The following is a 24,098-nucleotide window of genomic DNA, read 5'->3' on the forward strand; positions in this document are numbered from 1 at the left end:
ATATTCTTCAGTGTGTACACCGTGAGGTAGCAAATAAAAGCAAGATGATGATGTACCAAAGAAGGGGCACCATTTTAATAAAGTTTTCTCCCAAAGAGCCCAGTACCACTACCTTCTTCACCGTGGACTTTCCCATCATAGTTATTGATGAGCTCCTCAATGAAAGTCTCATCTTCTTCTTTCACCTCATCTCCCATGTAGGGAATATTGCACAAAACTGTCTCATCTTCTACCTGAAATCAAACCAGATGTGATTCATTCCATGAATTCACTAGGCGGCTCCTCTTTCCTGTTTAATAAAATCTTTGCTGGGCCTTTTTTGATGCTTGAATTTCCTGAAAACACCTTTGGTTACAGAGTTTCCTGCATTTTTAAAGACTGGCCATTCTGTGCTGCCAACAAAACTTCAAACGGAAGGGGGCAATGCTACTCTTAGGGAAAAAAGTCAGTTTAACTACTTAAGGATATTAACTACCAAATGTTTAGCCTAGTACTGACAATGATGTTTCCAACAACATTTAGAATTTGCCAGCACATTTATTTTTCACAGTGATTCCATCTATTATCTATAAAACATCATTGTAAAATAGGTACAAATATCACTTAAACAATAGTCTAAAAAGTCTTCAATTCTAATTCTTATCATAAGTAGAGATACATAAATGAAAAGGAAGGCTTCCAAGAGTATAATCTGCAATATAACCAGAATATTCAGAACAGAACCTGAGCAACCATAGAGTTTCTGGGTAGTCTCTTATACATACTAGGACTAAACTCCCATAATCATAATAAAAAATTATGATTACAACTCAGGTCGATCACACTCGATGGGAACCTAAAGTCAACTGCAGTATGAGCTATGAATATTTCCTGGCTAAAGAAAATACTAATGGATGGGGCGCCTGGGTGGCGCAGTCGGTTAAGCGTCCGGCTTCAGCCAGGTCACGATCTCGCGGTCCGTGAGTTCGAGCCCCGCGTCAGGCTCTGGGCTGATGGCTCAGAGCCTGGAGCCTGTTTCCGATTCTGTGTCTCCCTCTCTCTCTGCCCCTCCCCCGTTCATGCTCTGTCTCTCTCTGTCCCAAAAATAAATAAACGTTGAAAAAAAAAATTAAAAAAAAAAAAAAAGAAAATACTAATGGATTTTTGTTATTGTTGTTGTTCAGCAGAAAACACAGCCATTCTTAATTCCCCAAGTAGTAAGTAAAATTACTGTGAAGTTTTATTCTAAGAGAGGATTCCCTTCTGTAAACCTGTATCTTATTCCTGCTGTCACCAGGCAGATGATAAGCAACGCCAGTATTTAGACAGGACTGATCATCAGAACCAAAACTAACCCTAGCAGGAGTCAGCATAAAGGCCCAGATGTAAGGCTCTTGAATCCATGTGCCCCTCTATTATTTCAGTTGCTTTCACAGCATCTTGCCTTTAGGGGGTTCAGAAAGGATCGCTCCATCAGCAGGGAGATGTCAACCTGCTTAAGCCTCAAGTGTCTGATTTAGACTGCATTTAACTTCACATGTTACAAAACTGGGCCAAAGTAGTAAGGGAAAATTGGAGTCTTGCCCAGTCTCATTCATTCAAAAAAGAATAAGCATTGGAGTGCCTGGGTGGCTCAGTTGATTAAGTGTCCAACTCTTGATCTCGGCTCAGGTCATGACCTCAATGGTTTGTGGGATTGAGCCCCTTGTCTGACTCTGCTGACAATGTGGAGGCTGCTTGGGATTCTCTCTCCTCTCTCTTTGCCCCTCCCTGGCTCACATGCTCTGTCTCTCTCTCTCTCTCTCAAAATAAATAAATCTTAAAAAAAACAAAAACAAAAAACCAAAAAAAACTAGCATCAACTTAGAAGGACACTTCAGAGAGCACAAAACCTAATGAGTTAGAATAACGTGTGCTATATGTACGTGTGTGTGTGTGTGTGTGTGTGTGTGTGTGTGTAGAGAGAGTAAATAAATTACAAAAACAGTCTGTCCTGCATGCCCAAGCTTTGTTAAGTACAATCTGACAGTCTTTACCCTAAGAGGAGTGCCAGCACACCAACACAGGATAATCATACAGTTTATACAATCACCACAGTGCTTTTAATACATACCATAAAGTTCTGCTGGAGAGGGGACCAGGAATACATGATGGGAACCAAGGCAACTGTGTTCAGAGACCTCATTAACATATGTTGGCTTGCAAATCCTGGGAAAATGCTCTCTATGGTACACTGAAATATAAGCAAAGACATGGGGAGGGAAAGGCAAGCACACGACCCGAGAGAACTGGAGCGGGGCACCTAGGTGGCTCAGTCAGTTAAGTGTCCAACTGGGATCGAGCATTGGGCTCTGTGCCAACAGTGTGGAGCCTGCTTGGGCTTCTCTCATGGGCTCAGGTCATGACCTCAGTGGTTTGTGGGACTGAGCCCCTTGTCTGACTGTGCTGACAATGTGGAGGCTGCTTGGGATTCTCTCTCTCCCTCTCTCTCTGCTCCTCCCCCATTTGTACTCACTCTCTCTCTCTCTCTCTCAAAATAAATAAACTTAAAAATTTTTTTTTAATTTAAAAAAATTAAAAAGAGAACTGTAGTTTCCTTCCTAAAATGGTCCCAGTAGTCTTCTAATTCTTACAAATTAATAGGTTGAGGATTTTGCAACAATCAGCTCCTAAAAAAGGAACCACTGGATTGTAAAGCTGTGGAAACTGTCTCTTATTCACCTTTGTATCATCTACAGACTCCAGCATGGTGCCTCTCACACCCAACTGGTGTTTATTTCAATGTAAAATTGCTGGTCTCCTTGGACTGTCCACAACAGCAAAGGGCCTCTGAAAGTCCTAGGAGATGAGGAAGTTTTCCCGAGTACCTACACTTTAAGACAGTTGGCCTCAACTTAGCTGTAGAGGTGATGGAGACAGTAGGGGGAAAGCAAAGCAGTACAGAAATTAGAGTCATATTCTGCTTTGGAGAAGAAAATTGCTCAATATACTATCCACTTTTTACATCTTAAAAATATTATCTCGGGGTGCCTGGGTGGCTCAGTTGGTTAAGTGTCCGACTTCGGCTCAGGTCATGATCTCACGGTCTGTGAGTTCGAGCCCCATGTCAGGCTCTGTGCTGACAGCTCAGAGCCTGGAGCCTGCTTCAGATTCTGTGTCTCCCTCTCTCTCTCTGCCCCTTCCCCGCTCATGCTTTGTCTCTCTCTGTCTCAGAAATAAATAAAAACATTAAAAAAAAAATATTATCTCTTAGGGGCACCTGGGTGGCTCAGTCGGTTAAGTATCTGACTCTTGATTTCAGCTCAGGTCATGATCTCATGGTTTGTGAGTTCAAGCCCTGAGCTGGGCTCCTTGCTGACAGTAGAGGCTGTTTGGGTCTCTCTCTCTCTCCCTCTCTCTGTCCTCTGTGTCTCCCCTGCTCATACACGCACGTACATTATTTCTCTTCTTCTCTCTCAAAATAAACAAATAAACTTAAAAAGAGAGATAAATTTATTTTAAAAAATATTATCTCTTTAAGACTAGAATGATTTTTAGATTTATAACAAGGAACATTCCTTTGATCAATATATTCCTGCTCATTATCCTGGGTCCTCTCTTTCCAATATCAAAGCACCGAGGTGCCAAACAAGGCATAGACAGGGTTGTTTTGAAGCTTGTACACAGAGCCTAGTAAAGTAGACACTAACTGTTTCATTTTTCTGTTAAAAAAAAAAAATCAAAAGGGGCACTTGGGTGGCTCAGTTCATGATCTCACACAGTTCGTGAGTTCGAGCCAGCCCCACATCGGGTCCTCTGCTGTCAGCCTGTCAGTGCAGAGCTCACTTTGGATCCTCTGTCCCCCTCTCTCCACCCCTCCCCTGCTTGCACTCTCTCAAAGATAAATATTGAAAAACAAAAAACACTCAGGGGGGCCTGGCTGGCTCACTTGGAAAAGTGTACAATTCTTGATCTCCGGGGTTGTGAGTTCAAGGCCCATGTAGGGTGAAGAGATTACTTAAAAATAAAATCTTAAAATATAACCCTCATGATTATACCCACTAACTGAGGAGAATAATAGGTGAATAGGCTATTCTTTAAGCTACAGATTTACCACCCCAGTTATTCAAAATTGACTATAATAACTATATCCATTATCCTTACTTATTTTCTAATAAGTCATAAATACAGAAAAACAACAACAAACAAACAACTTAAGTCCAAGGAAACAAGGAAGGCTGAGCTTAGACACCTGGAAGTACCTTTTTGAGAAAAGGATGCCCACTCACAGGCTTCATCAACTGCACAGGTTGGACACGAAGCTTCTTCCATTCTTCATTGAGGATCTGGGTTTTTTCTTGAACCTTTGCAAAATTTGCTACATATAGAGCCTGGAAAAGCCAAGGGAACAATGGTTAGAATTTTAAGAGAAGAGCCCAGCCTAGGGCACCTGGGTGGCTCAGTCAGTTAAGCATTGGACTTCAGCTTAGGTCATGGTCTCACAGTTTGTGAGTCCAAGCCCTGTGTTAGACTCTGCACTGACAGTGTGGAGCCTGGAGCCTGCTTTGAGTTCCGTGTGTCTCTTTCTCTGCCCCTCCCCCACTCACCTCTGTCTCTCTCTCTCTCTCAAAAAATAAATAAACATTAAAAAAAAAATTTTAAAAGCCCAACCTTCTACATTAGATCAATATATTAAAATAGATAACTCATCACACGGGAGCTAGTTTTTACCTTCGCGCCCATATTTGCCTGAAGCCGCTTCAGTTGTCGGAGTCGCATGTATTCAGATTTAACTTTTCTTTTCCAGTAAGTGATACATTTGGAAGTTGGGGGGTTTGAGATATCCATTTTGCTGTAATCCAAGAAGAGTCAGAGATGAGAAACAGCATTTTACGACCTGGAAATGAAGAATTCCTCAAACTCAAATCAATGTGGTCAGTCATGCTTCCCTTCCCATGGCATGTATTCATAAAAACACAGTTTAAAGAACCCAAATCTGTGAGCGCAACAAAAGGTTTCAATTAAAAAAAAAAAAAGGTTTCACATCAGCACTTCCTGTTCTGCAGCCTCCGTTCTCCTGTGGCACCTCATTTTTAATTCAGTATTCTCAGAAGTTCTCTCATGGGTATTTGAGGATGTGGATTCCTTGGACATTTGGAAGCCCACTCAATACCTTGTCTAAGAGAAATGTTCTGCAAGAATCAAGTTAATACCAAAGAGCTTCAGGGAAAGATCCACCCACACTACAAAACTGTACCTGCCAAATTGTCTCAACCCACCACATGCCTAACAATAAAGGTAGGATATGACAACAGCATAATATCATCTCCAACCCAACAGCAAGGCACACAGAAATAGAACACTGCAAATCACTTTTTTATTGGACGGGGGGGGGGGGGGGGGGGGGGGGAGGGGGGTGTTTGAATTAAGGTTCAAAGTTCTAAGAAAGTACTTACTGTAACACACTCTACCTACCTCATAGAATGCAAGGGGAACTGTCTGGTTTTATAACGTGCCTTCTGTTCTTCAGAGGGATGGCAAGACACTAAGGCAAAACGAATGTTCAGCTTTTCAAAAGAGAACAGACAGTGATTTTAAGTCAACGGAGCATATTTAGACCCTGATACCTTAAGTAGGATGCTCACCCAGAACTACAAAGACTTCGAGGTCTCTGCTACCACTATTTCTGCATGGAAGTCAGGCCCCGATCATACTGGATGACCCTTTATTTTATCAAATTGTAGTCTTCCAGGCATGTGTACAAATTTATTCTCACAATTACACAATCGAGTTCCCTGCTTCCGCTTTTTCTGAACCAATTTCTAGGCTCAGCCGGCAGCCCCATCAATTGTTTTAGGGAAAGAACAAATATTAAGTACATGTAAAAATTCAGTAACATCTATAAGGTTATGCTTTTGCTCTAACTACTGAGGTTTCCTAGAGAACTAGTTCTATTCATTTCACCTAGCATTTTAAGTTAATGAAAACATTATAAGGGGCTATGAAGAGCCAATATTTGAAACAAAAACTAAAGTTTCAGGCCTTCTTTTTTTTAACTTTATAAAAAAAAATTCTTTGGGGGTTTAAGAACATATTTCTTCTTTTTAAAAAAAAAATTAATGTTTATTCATTTTTGAGACAGAAAGTGAGCACAAGCAGGGGAGGGGCAGAGAAAGAGGAAGACACAGAGTCTGAAACAGGCTCCAAATGTGTGAACGAAGAGATCATGACCTGAGCTGAAGTCAGATGCTTAACTGACTGAGCCACCCAGATGCCCAAAGAACATATTTCTTCTAAAGATGCATTTTTCAATTACCTGTTTTTCCCCATAAGAAATGACAGCACTGACAAGAAAACAGCAAAATATAACCCACTGTCTCACATCTGTCACAGTCAAACATGATTATAACATCTCAGGCACGTGAACTTTAAGAGACTGTACCTGATTGTTTCGTTTGAAGAAACAAATGGATCGGTGAAACATGATGTTAAATTTAGTAAATTTAGAGGACAGAAGGAATAGCAAAGAAGCAGGCAGACTCACTGTGTTTACTATTAACTCAATCAAGTGATTCAAACTCTTAAAAACAGAATTCCCTGTGAGTTAACTATTATCTCTCTGGGGGAAGGGAATGAAACAACAGCATAATCTAAGACTCTGAATCCCAGGCTGCGAAGGTGTTGAGTTACAAAAAAGAAAAAAGTTACACAGACTTGAATTTCTTTCCCCACAAATTGCACTGTCTCTCTTCCTCCGACATCTTTTAAATACTTCTCATTCCTCATGGAATGGGGCCAAAGGAGGGACCATAATTCAATGAGACTTCATAACCTCCTAAAAAATGGTTTTGAACTGCAACCTTTCTGACATTTTCTGGGGGAGCTCATCTCCCTCTTTGAAATAGTAAGCTTATGGCAAGTTGCTCAGTCCATTTAAAACTGGGGATCAAGGGGCACCTTGGTTAAGCATCCGACTCTTGACTTCGGCTCAGGTCATGATCTCATGGTTTGTGGTTTCAAGCCCCACATCAGGCTCTTGTGCTGACAGCACAGACTCTCTCTCCCTCCCTCAAAATACATAAAAATAAAATCTTAAAAAAAAAAAAACCTGGGGATCAAATAATGGAAAAAGAATAAAATCCACAGCTGCTAGGAGGTGTGTGTGTGTAGATTTTAGAGATGCCCACAGAAAAATACCAATTTTTTGTTAAAGAAAGGAATTATAATTGTGGGGTGCTTGGGTGGCTCAGTCGGTTGGACGTGCAACTTCGGCTCAGGTCATGATCTCGCAGTCATGAGTTCAAGCCCCACATCAGGCTCTGTGCTGACAGCTTAGCCTGGAGCCTGCTTCGGATTCTGTGTCTCCCTCTCTCTCTACCCCTCCCCACTCACACTCTATCTCTCTCAAAAATAAATAAACATTAAAAATTTTAAAATAAAAGAGAAATGATTTATAATTGAAATGTGATCTACAGTCTGTCAAAAGAGATGACAGGACACACAGTCCAATAATTAATGGCACTATTTCTAATTTTACTCAAGTGTTTTATATGGCCAGAGGAGTACACACATATACATGAAAATGCCATTGACTTTTAACCAATCACAGTGTAAAATAAGCCACACTTCCTCCTTTTACAATTAATGTGATATTTGAGTCTCATGTGACCATGAGCTAATATTTATTTTTCTCGGCTTTTGAATGGGTCTCCAAAGTCTCTAAAAGTTTATTTGGCAGTTGGTCGGCCCCCACAGAGTGTAGAAGGAAGACGAGACATACTGTTTGGAACAGATAGGTATAATTTAAATAAACACCTGAAACACAGCCATAAGATGTGTTTTCATAGCGGCAGAATGCTGACCAACAACTACCACTTCAAAGATTTTATTTTTCTTAATTTAAAAAGCAAACAAACAAAACCTCAACATTCACTAGAACGTATTTGGATAAATGGGTTCATGTAACTTGGGCAAAGGGGGTGGCACATAAAAACTACTTTATATTTCTACTAGATTGATTCTTTAGTTCCTGACACATACAAAACAGCCATGTATATTCCAGTTAAGTGCGAGGCCAGTCCTTAAGAGCTTTTCATTATATTCACTTATACACTGAAAATAAACATATGCTGGGGCGCCTGGGTGGCTCAGTCGGTTGGGCATCCAACTTCAGCTCAGGTCATGATCTCACAGTTCCTGAGTTTGAGCCTCGCATTGGGCTCTGTGCTGACAGCTCAGAGCCTGGAGCCTGCTTCACAGATTCTGTGTCTCCCTCTCTCTCTGTTCCTCCCCCGCTTGCACTCTGTCTCTCTCTCAAAAATAACATTTAAATAAATAAATAAATAAATAAACAAACAAACAAACATATGCTGTTTTGATCTAGAAATTTAAGAGTAAGTCTTTATATATATAAATAACTCCTCTACAACTCAACAAGATTACCCAATAAAAAGTGGGCAAAAGATTTGAACAGATACTTCCAAAAAAGATACTAGAATGGCAAACAAGCACACAAAAAGATACTTAGTATCAATATTAGTCATTAGGGAAGTGCAAATTAAAATCTTAAAATCAAAATGATGGATTACTATACACCTGTTAGGATGTCTAAAATCAAAAAACTGGTAATACCAATTGGTGAGGATGTGGAGCAGCTGGAATCCTTACAGGCTGCTGATTAGGAGTGCAAAATGTAGAGCCACTTAGGAAAACAGTTTGCTAGTTTTGGGGGTTTATTATTAAAGTTAAACATACACTTACCACACAACCTAGCATAGAGTTTTTATCATTTATCCAAGAGAAATGGAAACATAAGTCTGCACAAAGACCTCTACACAAATGTTCACAGCACCTTTATTCATAATAGCCAATAGGTAGAAACAACACAAATATCTATGGAGTGCCAAATGGATACAAATGACAGTTTGTCCATAGGATGAAATACTACTCAGCAATAAAAGAGGAGGAGTTCCTCATTCCTACCTGCACAATATATCTCAAAAGCATTACGCTAAGTGAAAGAAACCAGGCACAAAAACCCATGTACTATATGAATCGTTCTACTAGAATGATTCTACGAATGGCAAATCTACAGTGACAGAAAGCAGATCAGCGGTTGCCAGGTGCTGAGGTTGGAGAAAGGGATTAAATGGAAAAAGCATGGGGCGCCTGGCTGGCTCAATTGGTAGAGCACGTGCCCCTGGATCTCAGGGGTTGTAATCTCAAGACCTACACTGGGTGTACAGATTACTTAAAAATAAAACATCTTTAAAAAATAAAAATAAAATAAATGGAAAGAAGCATAAAAGAACTTTTTTGGGATGATGAAAATATTTTATACCATGGCTGTGGTGTTGGTTATATGACAATGCACTTTTATGAAAACTCCCTGAACTGTATACATAAAATGTGAATTTACCATATGTAAATTTCTACCTCAGTAAAGCTGATTAAAGAAAAAACTAAGTCTTGATGATATATCAATCCAGTAATTTTCTAGACTTCTACTCTTAAAAATCAGCAGGCAATCCTACCTTTTAAAAAAAACTTTGAGTGACTTCTCAATGAATAACTACGGTGGGATGATCAATGCTGATTCATTAACTGTAAAAAAAATGTTACACATATGCTAATATGTTAATAAGGGAAACTGGATATGGAATTTATGGAAACTCCTTGTACTGTATATATTTTTTCTGTAAATTTAAAACTGTCCTAAAAATTAAGTTTATTTTTTTAAAAGATTGATAATTGGAAATAAAAACTACCTTATTTACATATCAAATCTCCACAAAAAAGAAAACTATAAAAACTTGGAAATCTTTCCCCATAAAATTGGATCTCAATTTCCTTCAAAGGCTAAAACTAGAATGCAGTCTGTCACTAGCTGGAAATGGGAAAACTTCATTGAAATGTTCTTAAATTTAGAGAGATTGAGATCAGAACATAAAAGTTCCAAACTATGAAGTCCTTTCATCCACATAAAGGGTCTCTTTGCAGAAACAGCTTCTCCTTGGAGCAAGTTCAATGTCTTTACTACCTTCTTTTACGACAAACAATTTTATTAAACAGCAGGCTAAGTAAGGCTTCAGAGGCAGGTGGCACTATAGATTTTTTTAATTTTCCATCTCATTCTTTCCTTTTTAGTTCATGGTGGAATTGAAGCACAAACAATAGGGGTGAACCCACCTCCGAGAAGAGCTCTAATTACACAACTGAATCATCCCGTGATCACCAATTTCATCAACACTCCATTAAAATCAACTCTGTGGCTAAGTACACAACCTGATAGATCCTTCAATTAGGATTTTAAAGGCCATCTTTAATTTATACCCTCCCACTTATCCCAGGTATTTACATTTGTTATCAGTTTGAGCGTCTGGGCACTATATATGTAGAAAGAACCTTACTTAAAACAGGAAGCTGTGACCCTGAATTCTTATTTAAAATAAAATTATAGCATTAATATTTTCTAGCACTGCTTGATTAAGAGAATCAAGTTATTTACACTAGAAACAATGGGGATACAAATCAAAGCAGGATTCGTTTTTACGAGACCCATCGGAAAATGCTGGCTCCTAGAATATATAATGCTGACTTAGAAGGGTTAAAGCAATTTCCTAACAGGCTAGAGCCTACCTTGGCTGATTCTGTACTATGCTAGCACAAAGCCTAATCTTTAGTGATTATCACTATCATTCAATCAAAAGACTTGTCAGTTACTCCATTTCTAATCAAAGTATTAGGGCAAATGTGCCAGAGGACATAACACACCAGAGGCACTAAACCCCAACTACCCATGCAGTAGCTCCTGACTTTAAGGTTTGGACCACTGAGGTCCCAACTGACAGGCTGATGGAGTAAAGAGGTAGGAAGGAGCTCGATACTCAGTTTGGACAAATTTAAAAAATTAATATTTTTTAAAAAAGAAAAGAAAGCTAGGGACTTTCTGGAATGGAGGTATTCTCTGAGAGCAGTTTTTCCTTTTTAAACATTCCCCCTCAATCCTAATCCTTCTCTTCACCTTTCTCCACATGTTTTCCTTCTTTTCTCTTTAGTTTACCCTATATAGAAAATGTAATGTGTTTTTAGTGTTGCTGCCTCACACATTTTTTGGAAAGTTGCTAGTCAATAAGTAGAAACTTAAGATATACTTAATGAAGTGAAATGAATTGCTCCATGTCTCATACAAGGCACAAAGCAAGGGCCGGAACTATTACGCACAGGACAAAGGACACTAAATTTCTGATCTCAAGAATTAAATAGACAAAATGGATTATTTTAAATCATTTTTAAAAGGCATGCTAATTCAAAGGCAAGTTAAGCAGAAGAGAAACAAGTCCGACTACATTTTCTCACTTTTTCCTTTCTCACCAAAGTCTTCTTGGGAGTAAAATTTCATTTTTTTAAATCCTCCTTATTCTATTGCTGTTTCAAAGAGAATTAAAATAACACCATAGAAGAGGTCATTTCCACCTCAGGGAATTTTAAAGTTACGCCTTAGCCTCAAGCCCCCTGACTGGTTTACAAGTACTCTGCCAGTTAGTAGCAGAAGTAGGATCCAAACTACTGGACTCCAGGTTCCAGAGATCTGCCCACAAATTTATTTAATTATTTAATTATTAATTTAATTATTTATTTCACAAAATATGTACTGAGCACCTACAGTGTGCCTGCACTGTTTTAGGTGCTTAGGATACATCAGTGAATAAAACAAACATCCTTGCCTGGGATGCTCACACACTAGCTGTGCCCACACACTTGTGCCCCACACTAGCTGTGAGACACACACTCATCATAATAGTATTATTACATTTTTACAGGGGTGCCTGGGTGGCTCAGTCGGTTAAGCTCTGACTTCAGCTCAGGTCATGATCTCATGGTTCGTGAGTTTGAGCCTCACGATGGGCTCGGTGCTCACAGTTCAGAGCCTGGAGCCTGCTTCAGATTCTGTGTGTGTGTGTGTTGTTTGTGTGTGTGTGTGTGTGTGTGTCCCTCTCTCAAAAATAAATGAACGTTAAAAAAATTTTTAAAAATTGCATTTTTTACAGAGGGTCCTTTTCTCAATTATAAGTGTGCTAAAGAGGGGGGAAAAAGTACTTATCTTCTGACATTACCTTCTGCTATGTAAGAAAGTAATCTCTTTTATCCCTGCCACACCATCCCAGCCCTAGGGATTCCAAGGTTTAAAATAGACAAGCTCTTACAGAAACCTCTGATAGAGTTAGCACCTTCTCAGGCTGGAAACTTCCTTCAGTGCCGGTTTCCTAAACTTAAAAGCACCAGTGGGGGTGGGAGTTCTCTTCAAAGACCTCACTGCAGTAACCGTGGAGGAAGAGACCACACTTTCGCCGACGTCCTCACACACACCCAGTTGCTCATCTACCTCGGCTCTTTCCCCTCATCCGCACCCCCTCTATCGTTAGGCTCACCACCCAGCTACCCCTTTTACAATCCTACACGTCACATGTCACCCATCAAAGCCCACTCTCCGTGTTCCGCCGGGGGCACTAACCTCCTTTCACAGCCCTTCCTCTCCCCGCCCCCGGAACAATTTCTCAGCAGTCACTTTTTACCGAAATAAGTTTGTCCTGCATTTCCTAACAGCCTTGCCCCAAATACAACACCTTGACTTTGCTTCGAAGCGCTTCCCATTCTGTCCTCCGAGCCTCAGGAGAGTTCTGGGGTGGTCAGACCAAATTTGGCGCGAGACCAAATTTAGAGACAAGCAGCCTCAAGCTCGGGCCCGGGAGCTGGGCGAAGCGTGCGAGGCGCCCAGCGCGCAAAAACGTAAGGAGGCACTCTGCACCCGTTGGACCCCGAAAGTGAGAGCCCCTTTCATTTTGCGCCTAAGAGCCTCACTCGCTTCACCCTGGTCCCAGCCCTGTTTTTACTGCCACCCTTTCCTCAACATCCCCCAAAGTCATCACAAGCTGAGCCCCCCGGCGTGTCTAGCCCTCCCCGTGCACAGCCCCAAGTCCTGGGGAGTCCAGCTCGCTAAGGGCCCCCGCAGGTGCCACCGCCCACCCGCGCGTCCTCCCGGCTCTGGGGCTCCCGCCCACCCGGCCCACCCCGCCCTCCAACGGGAGTCCCCAACCCCGGGCCCGCCCCCGCCGCTCCTCCTCCCGGACACACCGCCCTCCCCGCGGCAGACGCGGTCCTAGCCGGGGGCTCGCTCGTCCCATCGCCCCCTTTCGTCCAGCCCTCGGACGGGAAGGGGGCGCCCCGCTACCCCCGGCCAGGCAGGTAGTTGCCCCTCCGCTTCCACCCAATTCTCTGATCCCTTCGCCTCTCCTTCCCTTAGGCCCCGCGTGGCGAGGTGCCGAGGCCGGGCCCCACCGCCCGGCCCGGGCTTGTTTACTCACTCACCCTCCATCCCGAGCCGCAGGGACCCGCCGCTAGGACGCCTGCGCGCCGCGGCCCCGCCCCCGCGCTGCGGCCCCGCCCCGCGCCCCCTTTCGGCGCCTGCGCACTGCGCCGCCAGCGCCCCGCCGGTGGGGCCACCTGGGCTTCCTTCTTCGCACGTCTGTCGTTTGGCGCCAATACCCCGACCTCAGGAGTTCGAAGTGATGCCTCCAGAGCACGACGTTTTCCAAGACGGTGCTGTCAGGGGACAGGGAGGGTTCTCGGGGAGCCTCCCAGAGCCACTAATATCTTGTTGGAGACCTTATCCAGCTGTTGTACCATCCTCACACGCTGGCGACGAACCACATTTCGCTTCAGCATTTGCAACCAACCCCGAACCCCTTCATACTGATCCCTCACACCTACCAATACCTCCCGACACCCGTCTATGAGCTCTAAATTATCCTTCTTGCTTTATTTCCATGAAAAGTTTTCCCCGTCACTTAGGTTCAAATGAATAGCCTTGTATCAAAGTATCTTCTGCAATTGCAAGATACCTGTTAGTTACAAAGGAAAAGAATAGTAACTTTACAGGGCAGAAAGCTGGCGGATATCACGTTAAGCCAGTGATCAAAGTTCGCATCACTAGTGATGAGGTACCCCTTAGGTACCCCTCAATATGAGGCAATGAGAAAGGCACAAAATCCCTTCTGTAGTATTCTTGAAGAAACGCATAAGCTGAATTTAATCACGAGGAAGCATCAGACAAATCCAAAATAAGGGGCAGTCTACAAGATAACTGGTCAGTATCTTTTTATGTATATATATAAGCACATTTCTGTCTTTAACTTTGTTTTTAATGTTTATTTATTTTTGAGAAAGAGCGAATGGGGGAAGGGCAGAGAAAGGGAGGGAGACAGAGGATCCAAAGTGGCTCAGTGCTGACAACAGAAAGCCCTATGCAGGGCTGGAACTCAGGAAAGGTGAGATTATGACCTGAGCTGAAGTTGAAGGCTTAGCCGACTGAGCTACCCAGGTGCCCCAACTGGGCGCTATCTTTTAAAAATGGGATGGTCGTGAAAGACAAAGAGTGAGGAACTGTCCCATATTGTATTGGAGGAGATTGAGGAGACAGGACAATTAAATGTAATGTGTGATCCTGGATTGAATCCTGGTGGGGAAGAGGGACACTGGTGGGATAATTGATGAAGTTAGAATAAGGTCTGTAGACTAGTTAAAATTATTTTATCATCTCAGTTCCTGGTTTTGGCAATTGTACTTCCTCAACATTTGAGGAAGTTGGCTGATGGGCATATGGGAACTGTCTGCTATTTGCAACTCTTTTGTAAATCTGAGGTTGTTTCAAAATATAAAGTTAAAAAAATGAAACCTTAAAATACAGAATAACATTACCTTGAAATTTTCTCAAAGTGCATAATTACAAAAGCCTATAATGTGCTTTTTTTTTTCCCAGAGAATCTTCATAACTCTGTGAAATAGGGAGGAGTTCAGTTTTACACACGAGACTGTTCTGGCATAAAGAACTTAAAAGACTTGCCTTACACAGATGAAAAATATCTCTGTCAGGTCTTACACTTATGTCTCTGAATTCCAGATTTTGTGTTCTTTTCCTTATATCCAAAACTTTGGCTTTGCCATTTTTTCTCTTGCCTCTCTCTGATTAACTACCAAATCAAAGCAACTATTCCTTCATAAATAGCGATTTGCAATAATATCCCTTTCCATTCCCCCTGCCTTCTACTTCAGTGGTTTTCAAGCTTGGATCACATTTACATTACCTGGAGAGCTTTAATAAGTACTGATGCCTGCCTCCCACCTCCAGAGAGTCTGATTAATTGGTCTGGGGTATGGCCTGGGCTTCAAGAGTTGTAAGAGAATCCCAAATGATCCCATTGTGTAACCAAGTTTCAGAACCATTATGCTACATAAATAATTGTTGATATAAGGAAGGTAGTTAAAAGAGGGAGAGGTAGGCAGCAGGTGAAAGAAAGGAAAGAAAGAAAGAAAGAAAGAAAGAAAGAAAGAAAGAAAGAAAGAAAGAAAGAAAGAAAGAAAGAAAAAGAAAGAAAATTCTAATTATCTAAGGAGAGATGTTCAGATGATTGTCAGGACTGAGACTGGGGAGATTTGGGAACCATCAGCTCACTGCTGGTAACCAATACCATGGGAGTGGACAGCGTTGCTCTAGGAGAGTAAGCCAAGTGACAAGAGGAGAGACATAAGAAATTTTGTGATTACAAAGAAAATATGGTTACAGAAAGATTTTGGAGCAGGATGGTGAGGAGGTTTGTGTCAAAGTTGTAGATCAGAGTCATGCAACCCAGTTCAAGCTCCACCTCCTAGCTAAGCCTCCCAACCCTCCTGGATCTCCCTCTGCTGCGTTCCCAGCATCACTTCATGCTGTTACCATTATGCTACATGATACTTGACACAGGACTTTCATATCCACCGTGATACTTGACACAGGACTAAATCAGGCTTTAGTAAGTGATTAGTGGAAGATTTCGAAAGCAACTTCCCACATCACCACTAAGCTTGGGGTTCTTGGGGGAAATTTGTCAATTGGTTCCTCCTCATTGTGATGGGAGAGGGTTTTTTCCCTGAGACCAGGGTCTTCCTTAGCTGACCATGGTCCATGACACACTATCGGCCAATGCTTGTTTGGCCAACTCTTCCAACCCTTCAGGTCTTTGTCCTATAAATTCATAGAAAAACTGTTGGCAAGTTGTTGGCAACTGGAGCTTTGAAAAACAGTACCATCACCTCTGCCCCACTCCTCCCAGCCCCACCCCCAGGCAGTTAATAGGAGAAAGGAATAACTATGTCACTCCTGGCTTCCAGTTGCTCATCTTGCTCTTAAATCCAAGGCCTCTGGGGCCGAACGGAACTGGACAAAGTGTGCTGAGTAGTCTAATAGGGCTGATTCTTTTTCTGAAAGTTTCTTATTGTGGAAAAATAAAATTATGTGTTTAATTTCTGAAACCTGATGCCTGATTTGCCTTGGCAGCCATTCTCCCAGGCTTGGCCAAGAGTCCAGCAATACTAGTATACTGATTAATACCAGCTCAGCTTGCTCCCTGGAGAAGAAGAGCATTATTTACTTGACCATTTTCTTAAATCCTTTTTAATTTGCGTGTATTTTGACATGATCTTATTGGCTTTAACATGCTGTATCTGACCATGAGCCCCAGTGAAGCCCTGGGGAAGATTGTTCTGCTTTGTGCGCTCATGTCCCCATCACAAAGCAAGATTTTGTTCTATCCAGTGATTAGAAATGACATGTCACGTGTTCTGTTCCTTTTGGGGCTGTCACGTTCTAAGTGTACTTTTGTCCCCTGCTGGTCTTCAGGCCACTGGTAGAAAGGGAAGAAGATGATGCTTCCCAGAATTCAAACAGAGCTTTCTGTACTATTCTCTCCTCCTTTCCAACCTCTCTCCCTTCCTCCTTCTAGCCCCCTTTGGATGGTGACCCCTGGGCCCATAATGCCCCTCCCTCGTGAAGCCCACAGGGAGATCAAATAGCGTTTCTCCAAGGGGACACAGGGGACCGAGGAAAGGTTGGGCCCCAGACAGTCCCTGACAGGGAAGCATAAACACAGCTGTGGAGATGGGAGCAGGGAGCAAACTATCCTCCCTTCCCCCTCCCCAGTTCCCACCCAGAAGCAGGGGAAGGCCACCCTGCTGTGGAGAAACAAACAACAAAACAAAGCAAAGCACAACCTAAAAGCCTGCATGAAGGTCACCAGAAACTGGGGCTGCTGCCCAGGCGTTGGTGGGGCCAGCTGAAGTGCCAGACCCCTCCCTGAACACTTACAGGCAAAGGCAGCTCTAAAGCAAGTTGAGGTCTGGACATTACTGAGCCTGAAAACATGGCTCAATTTTTGAAGCCTCTCCACTCCTGGACATTTTGTCCTCTGATCTCAAAAAACCCAGCTATCCGCCCCAGGTACTTAGCTCCTGACCCCTAGTTGCATAGGGATCATAATAATGCATTCAATTCAGCAAGTAAGAACAGGCCCACAATAAACCCTTGTTTGTGGCTGTTTGTTATAAGTTTAAACTCTGAACCTCCAAGCCAAAATTCAGAAAGGGCCTCCTTAGCCTTTGTTAATTACAAAATAAATAATTCCAGCAGGAAGGGACTTTCTCTTTTGGGGTTTACTTGGGTGGGATTCATGCCTCACTTTGCACATACTCTGAAGGCTCCAACCCCACAGCTAGGGTGGTGCTGCCCGTTCTTGCTCCCTTGGCACAGTTAATGCAGGGCCTTGATCTCACGGGACACGCCTTTGGCACAGCCTTGCCTGGGAAGTAGCCCTGATCGGGTGGACAGCTAATGAGCTATGCTTCCTTTCTGGCCATCAGGGTCCTCAACTGTAAAACTGCAGAACTAGAGAAAACATGACAGTCTTCAAATACTGTCCATTCGGTATGTGCCCGGCATTATGCTGAGTGCTTTACAATTGGTCATCTCATTTCATATGAAGCCAGTAATATTCTTATCCTCATTTTATAGCTGAGAAAACTAAGGCTTAACGAGATTCTGGAACTTGCCCCCAAGGTTACCCAGCTGGTGTGGCCAGGATTTGGGTCCAGTCATTCTGACCCCCAAACCCATGCTCTGAACCCTGGCCACTCTACTTCCTCCTTTCTCTGAGATCTTCTAGCTCTGACATCATGATTCTGGATTCTCTCCATGACTTTCTGTTCTCACCAGTGGTGCCAGAAAGAGAAATGTGTTTGGGACTCTGCAAGTTCAGAGGAAAACAGTTCCTGAAAGGCAAGGGGCTTCTTACTCCCTCTGTACTGGAGATACCAATCAAAGCTGGACACTCGACAGACCCCCATATCAGTAGGGAACAGCCTATGTGGAAGACAAAAAAAAAAAAAAAAAAAAAAAAAATCCTAGCCAGACAGGAAAGGGGAGTTCCTCTTGGTTCTGTAACTTCCCCTTCTCTCTTCCCTGGCTTATCAGCAGGGTCTCACACTGCTGATACTATGGCCCTTTGAATCCTAGTCTAGCTAGGATGGAACACCAGGTCACAGAGACACTTTTAGAGCAAGAAAAGTACATTACATACATCTACAGATTACATCCACGACACTGTACATAAAGGAACATAGATTACATTTATTTACGTGTTTAACAAATCACCTTTAACATTCATGTAATCATTAGATATTGGACTGGGTGTGAACCTACGTTATTTTGTGTAATCCTTGCAAGATGCCTGAGAGGTGGGTATTGTTGTCCCCATTTTACAGAGAAGGGCATTGAGAGGGAGACTGAAAACATTGGACATGGCCACATGGCTGGTAAGTAGGAGAGCTGGAATTCTATCTGGCTTTGAAGTCTCTATTCTTTTAAATAAAGAGTACTGTGTAATGAGGGGTGCCTGGGTGGCTCAGTCAGTTAAGCATCCAACTTTGGCTCAGGTCATGATCTCACAGTTTGTGAGTTTGAGCCCTGCATCAGGCTCAGTGCTGGCAGTTCAGAGCCTGGACATTGCTTCAGATTCTATGTTTCCCTCTCTCTCTCTGCCCCTCCCCCCAACCTCTCTCTCTTTCCCTCTCTCTCTCTCTCTCAAAAACAAATAAAATATGGGGCACCTGGGTGGCTCAGTCGGTTAAACATCTGACTTTGGCTCAGGTCATGATCTCTCGGTTTGTGGGTTTGAGCCCCCCCATTGGGCTGTGTGCTGACAGCTCAGAGCCTGGAGCCTGCTTTGGATTCTGTGTCTCCCTCTCTCTCTGTTCCTCCCCTGCTCGTGCTCTGTGTCTCTCTCTCTCTCTCTCTCAAAAATAAATATTTTTTAAAAATTTTTAAATAAATATATAAAATATTTAATAAAATAAAATAAGCAATAAATAAATAAATAAATAAATAAATAAATAAATAAATAAATAAAATTGTGTATTGAAAAGAACAGAATTATAGAACTGGAAGGATCCCAGAGTATCTTGGAAATACAATTGTCATAACCATATATGTTACACCTTATGATAGTGACTATCATTTATCAAATGCTTACTAGCACCGGGCATTGGGTCAAATGCTTGACCTGCATTATCTTTACTGCTAAGTGAGATACACAATGGTAACCCTATTTTGCAGATAAGAAAACACGCCGAGAGGAGTTAAGTAATTGCAGAGGGTCACATACAGCTACATAAGTGATGGAGATGGCTCCAAACTCAAGTCTACTTGACTCCAAAATGTGTTCTCTTAACCACTAAGGTAATAGAAATAATAATAATAATAATAATAATAATAATAATAATATATAATATGTAATTAAATATCATTATAATTATATAATAATTGATTATAATATATAATTATATAGCATTATATAATTATATATTATAATTCTTTATAATTATTGTAATTGATTATAATTATATGATAATAATAATATTATATACTGCTCTAAGTGCTTTAAATCTTACAACTTATAGGTATTATTACTATTCCCATTTTACAGGTGAAGAAAATCTTGCCTTTTGTAGTATTAAGCTCACATCACAGATACCACAAGTGTTCAACACAACATCTGTGGGATGTTAATATCTAGAAAATGTTTTTTGTGTGTGTGTTTGTTTTTTTAAAATGTTTATTTATTTTTGAGAGAGAGAATGTGAGCAGGGGAAGCCAGTGAGAGCAGCTGTCAGCACAGAGCCTGATGTGAGGCTCAAACTCATGAACCACGAGATCGTGACCTGGGCCAATAGCAAGAGCCAGTTGCTCAACCAACTGAGCCACCCAGGTGCCCCAAAAATGTTTTATTTCATAATATCATGAGTTTTTTTCATTGTCCATCTAATGCATTAAGGTGTTGGGGGAAAGAATGTGAAAAGATGCTGTCTGTAAGTGAAACAAGCATAGTCAGGAGAGGGATCATACAGAGGGAGGAAAGTCCTCTGGCATGAGGAATCCTGTCTGGTTACCCTTCCGGCCTGTCTTTTGCATCCCTTTCTATTTGGTTCTTTCTAGCAGGCTGGCTAACGAGTTCTATCAGGTATTGTGGAGCAGAGGTTAAGTACTCTGGCTTCAGCATTAAGAAGACCTGGATATCTGCCAATATTAGTTGCATGAGCTTGGATACATTACTTAACTTTTCAGTTTCCTCATCTGGAAAGTGGATTGCTATGGTACCTGATTTAATAGAGTTGTGAATTTTACTCTATCTATCTATCTATCTATCTATCTATCTATCTATCTATACTTAGGCTTCACACCCAGCATGGAGCCCAACTTGAGGCTTGAACTCATAACCCTGAGATCAAGACCTGAGCTGAGATAGAATCGAACACTTAACCAACTGAGCCACCCAGGTGCCCTAAGTCATGAGTTTTAAATGAAACAATCTGTATGAAGTACCAAGGATACTGGTGGGCATCATCAGGGCATCTTCATGTTACTTAACATCTAAACTCTTGGGGTGCTGGGAGCAGGTAGAAGCGTTCCTGCGGATGGTTTCATAGGACAGTCCTGAGGAACGGAGGAAGAGTGAAAGCAACCCTGGCGTCTGGCAGTGGGTCCTGAGAGCAACCATGAGTCAGCCCCAGGTGCCGAGGGACCAGCAGTGTTCTCAGCACTGCTGGGCGTGGGCTATGGTCACTTGGCCATGGTCCTCTTCAGTCATGCTGTCTGAATGTCCTTCTTATAAATCTGGTCTGGGTTTTTTTTTTTTTTTTTTTTTTTTTTTTTTTTTCCCTTTCAGAAAAACAGCCTCCACCATATGATGTCATGGTCCAGCCTGGATCTGGGAAGGAAGGGAGGAGGAGGTTGTATGTATGTAGTTGGGTAAAGCAGCATCTTCTTATTTCTGGAGGGGTCTATCTGGCCCTGGAAGAAACTCTCTATCCTTTTCTCCTCTTTTCAACCTCATTTTCAAGACCCTGTAAGAAATCAATATTCAGATGTAGATTGAGAGGGAGGTGATACATCACAATGGTTAAGACATGAAGCTTAGCATCAAGCGGTCCCAGGTTTAAATCCTGACTGTCAGTTGCTACCTTTGAGGCCTTGGGCACATCATTCCTGTTTCCCCATTTTACCCACAAACAAGATAATTCTAATGTTACGGTGGTAAGGTTTTAAGACATATTTGCAAAGCTCAGCACATGTGTCAGAGAACACACTATGCATCACATAGTAATTGTTCAATAAATGGTAGCTACATTAAGAACCAGCATTTGATGAGGAATATGGCCTAATCATTTTCTCTGCTTCTTCTAACTTGAGAGCCAAAGTTTTCTCCAATAACCATTCTTCCCTCTGTGGGATGGCCATACTCACACTGAGTGTTCCATCATTCTGGAGATGAGGAGATGGGGAAAGATGGAGCTGTGTCCCTACATCTTTGTCTTCCCTCCCTTAGCTAGCTGGCTCCCCAGCTGCAGCTCTTCTGGTTCTCTCTGCTACCTCCCTGCCCTCTAAAGAAATCTGTTTCCTCTCTCCAGCTTGGAAGGATCAGCCCCTCCCAGCCAGGACTTCTGGCTCCCCTGACCCTGACTCTCCCCCACATCCTCTCCTGAGCTCTGGTCTTTATTTTGCAGACAGCTGGAGAAGAGGCCAGCATATGTGAATGTCTCTACATGGTAGAGATGCTGGTTCCAGGATGCTCTGCATGCAATTTCATTGTGTAGGAGGCCCCCAGTGCTTTTTACTCCACACTATGTTGTTCTGGATTTGGGTGTAGGGGGAAGGGTGAAGATTAAAAATGGCACTTCTTTTAAGGATCAACTCACCTGTCTTCTTGTTTCAGGCAGGATGTCCCTTCCCCTGTAACAAGAAGGGGAATTTACCTGGCAGTAGGATCCCTATCAAGGAAAAGTCAGTCTAGGTTGGGGCCATAAATCTCAGGTTAATGTCCAGCTGGACCAGAACTAGATCCCTCTCTTCCTAAGCAGTAGGAGTGGGTGTGGAATATGGACAGAGGACTAAGGAAGTGTGTAGGAAACAAAGACCAGACTCCACTGGATATGAGACAAAAAGACTACAGATAATATTATACTACAGTTAAAAGAAAAGAGGCACATCTGTATGTGCTGTTGTGAAAAGAAGCCCAAAACATGTTATTAAAGTAAAAAAAAAAGTCATCAAACAACAGAGATATTATATCCCATTTATGTTTTTTTTTAAGTCCAAAATATATAGGGAAGTGAGAAAGGAATAAAGGTATAAAGTTTTCTGTGTTTAAATATTTTGCAATGAGTATATACTTGTGTATTACCTGCAATTAGAAAGTATATTTTTGGGGTGCCAGGGTGGCTTAGTTAAGTGTAAGATTTTGGCTCAGGTACTAACAGCTCAGAGCCTGGAGCCTGCTTCAGATTCTGTGTCTTCCTTTCTGTCTACCCCTTCCCTCCTCACACTCTGTCTCTCTCTCTGTCTCTCTCAAAACAAATAAACATTTAAAAAAATTAAGTATATTTTTATAGCAGAAAGTATGTTTTTAAGGCAGCAGTAGGTTTTAAAAGGGAAGGGAAGAGGGCGTCCATGGGTGGAATACAGGATTTGCATAAAAGAACCAGCTTCTGTCCTTAATGAAGCCCTTCTCTGTCCCCTCCTTGCAGAACATGGGACTGTCTTCTATGGCAAAGCGAAGTCTCTGGTCCTCTTTCAGCCCCAGAGTACCCCAATACCAGACCCCCAGTTACCAGGATGCCCTCAGGAGTCAATGAAACAGCCAAATGTCCAACTGGTAAGGAAAAGTAGGAAGAGGAAAATCAGGAGGAGGGAAAATTCCCAGATTCTCCAATGGGAAAGTTAGACTCCCAAGTTCAGGAATGACTACATCAGACTTCCCTTTGGAGGTCTCCATGTCATGCTCCAGGCTAAAGATAACATTTTCTACTGAGTCACCTATATTTTCCCTTTTGATTCTAAGGTCATTTTATATATGAAAATGTTGACCTCCAGAGATATGAAATGACCTGCCCAAGATTACACAGCAACACAGAAGCAGAACTTGCCTTTAGAATCCCAACCAATGCTTGTTTGTGTTTGTTTGTTTGTTTTTATCAAACGATACTATACTGCCCTATTTAAAACCCAGCATTTATTTTCGTCAACTTTAATCTTGACCCCCAACCCCATTCCTAATTCATGGTGGGCTCAAGTGTTTCTGGCCCCAGCCCCGTGGAAATAGTTTGTTTTGTTTTCTGTCCCTCCATGCTTTCCCTTCCCATCTTATCACCCAGAAATCTCCCTCTTGACCATGTTTCCTTCTTGAAAAGGGCAGTCATGGGTGGGAGGAAACGAATGGATTCGGTCCCTGGCCTGATGTGGCTCTGAGGCTGTCTGGCTCTTTCCTGCACATTGCAGAAGATGACAATCACCAGGAGGGCTTTGGGGTTCCTGCCAACTGGGCCACCTCCTTTCTTCTTTGGGATGCCTTATCAAGGCAACCTCTTGACCCTAGTGATGGAGGAGGACAACAGGCTTTTAGTGGCCATAATTCAAGAGCCTAAGACCCTGAGATGAAGATTTGAAGAGAGATCATGAAAGATAATTTATGGTGGGCAGAAATCAGTAAACTGGGACAAGAGCAGCAGCTGAGTCCAGGGGTCAGTGTCTGGGAGTAATTTAGGAAAGTTCAGTGCTGACAGCTGTGTCTGGAGTTGAACGCCAGGGCCAAACCAGCTCCTGGGCTGCTCGGCTGCTTCAGGCTAATGAAGCTCTGGCTCAGGACACAGAGACAGCTGTGGTATGGCAGAAGTCAGGGCCCCGGGGGCCCCAGGCCCAGCCTGGCTGCTTCGTAGCAGTG

The 24,098-nt window shown here is 42.4% G+C and overlaps 1 protein-coding gene across 3 annotated transcripts in view; it reads right to left on the reverse strand.

Moving 5' to 3' along the window:
- EZH1 (enhancer of zeste 1 polycomb repressive complex 2 subunit) overlaps window positions 1-13,384 on the reverse strand; it is a 30,081-nt gene extending 16,697 nt beyond the window's left edge. The window contains exons 1-6 of one of the 3 annotated variants that reach the window (XM_045488961.1): window positions 13,327-13,384; window positions 5,434-5,525; window positions 4,690-4,810; window positions 4,248-4,349; window positions 2,093-2,212; window positions 113-233 (exon numbers count right to left, since the gene is read on the reverse strand). In XM_045488961.1, the coding sequence (XP_045344917.1) occupies window positions 113-233; window positions 2,093-2,212; window positions 4,248-4,349; window positions 4,690-4,810; window positions 5,434-5,438 (469 nt within the window). In that variant the 5' untranslated portion in view covers window positions 5,439-5,525; window positions 13,327-13,384. Of the gene's footprint in view, window positions 1-112; window positions 234-2,092; window positions 2,213-4,220; window positions 4,350-4,689; window positions 4,811-5,433; window positions 5,526-12,584; window positions 12,848-13,326 lie in introns of those variants that run through there. The other 2 variants (XM_045488959.1, XM_045488960.1) reach the window with 2 other exon arrangements.
- Between the last annotated feature and the right edge of the window lie 10,714 nt (window positions 13,385-24,098).

This window comes from Leopardus geoffroyi, chromosome E1 (assembly GCF_018350155.1).
Source record: "Leopardus geoffroyi isolate Oge1 chromosome E1, O.geoffroyi_Oge1_pat1.0, whole genome shotgun sequence".
Taxonomy (NCBI): domain Eukaryota; kingdom Metazoa; phylum Chordata; class Mammalia; order Carnivora; family Felidae; genus Leopardus; species Leopardus geoffroyi.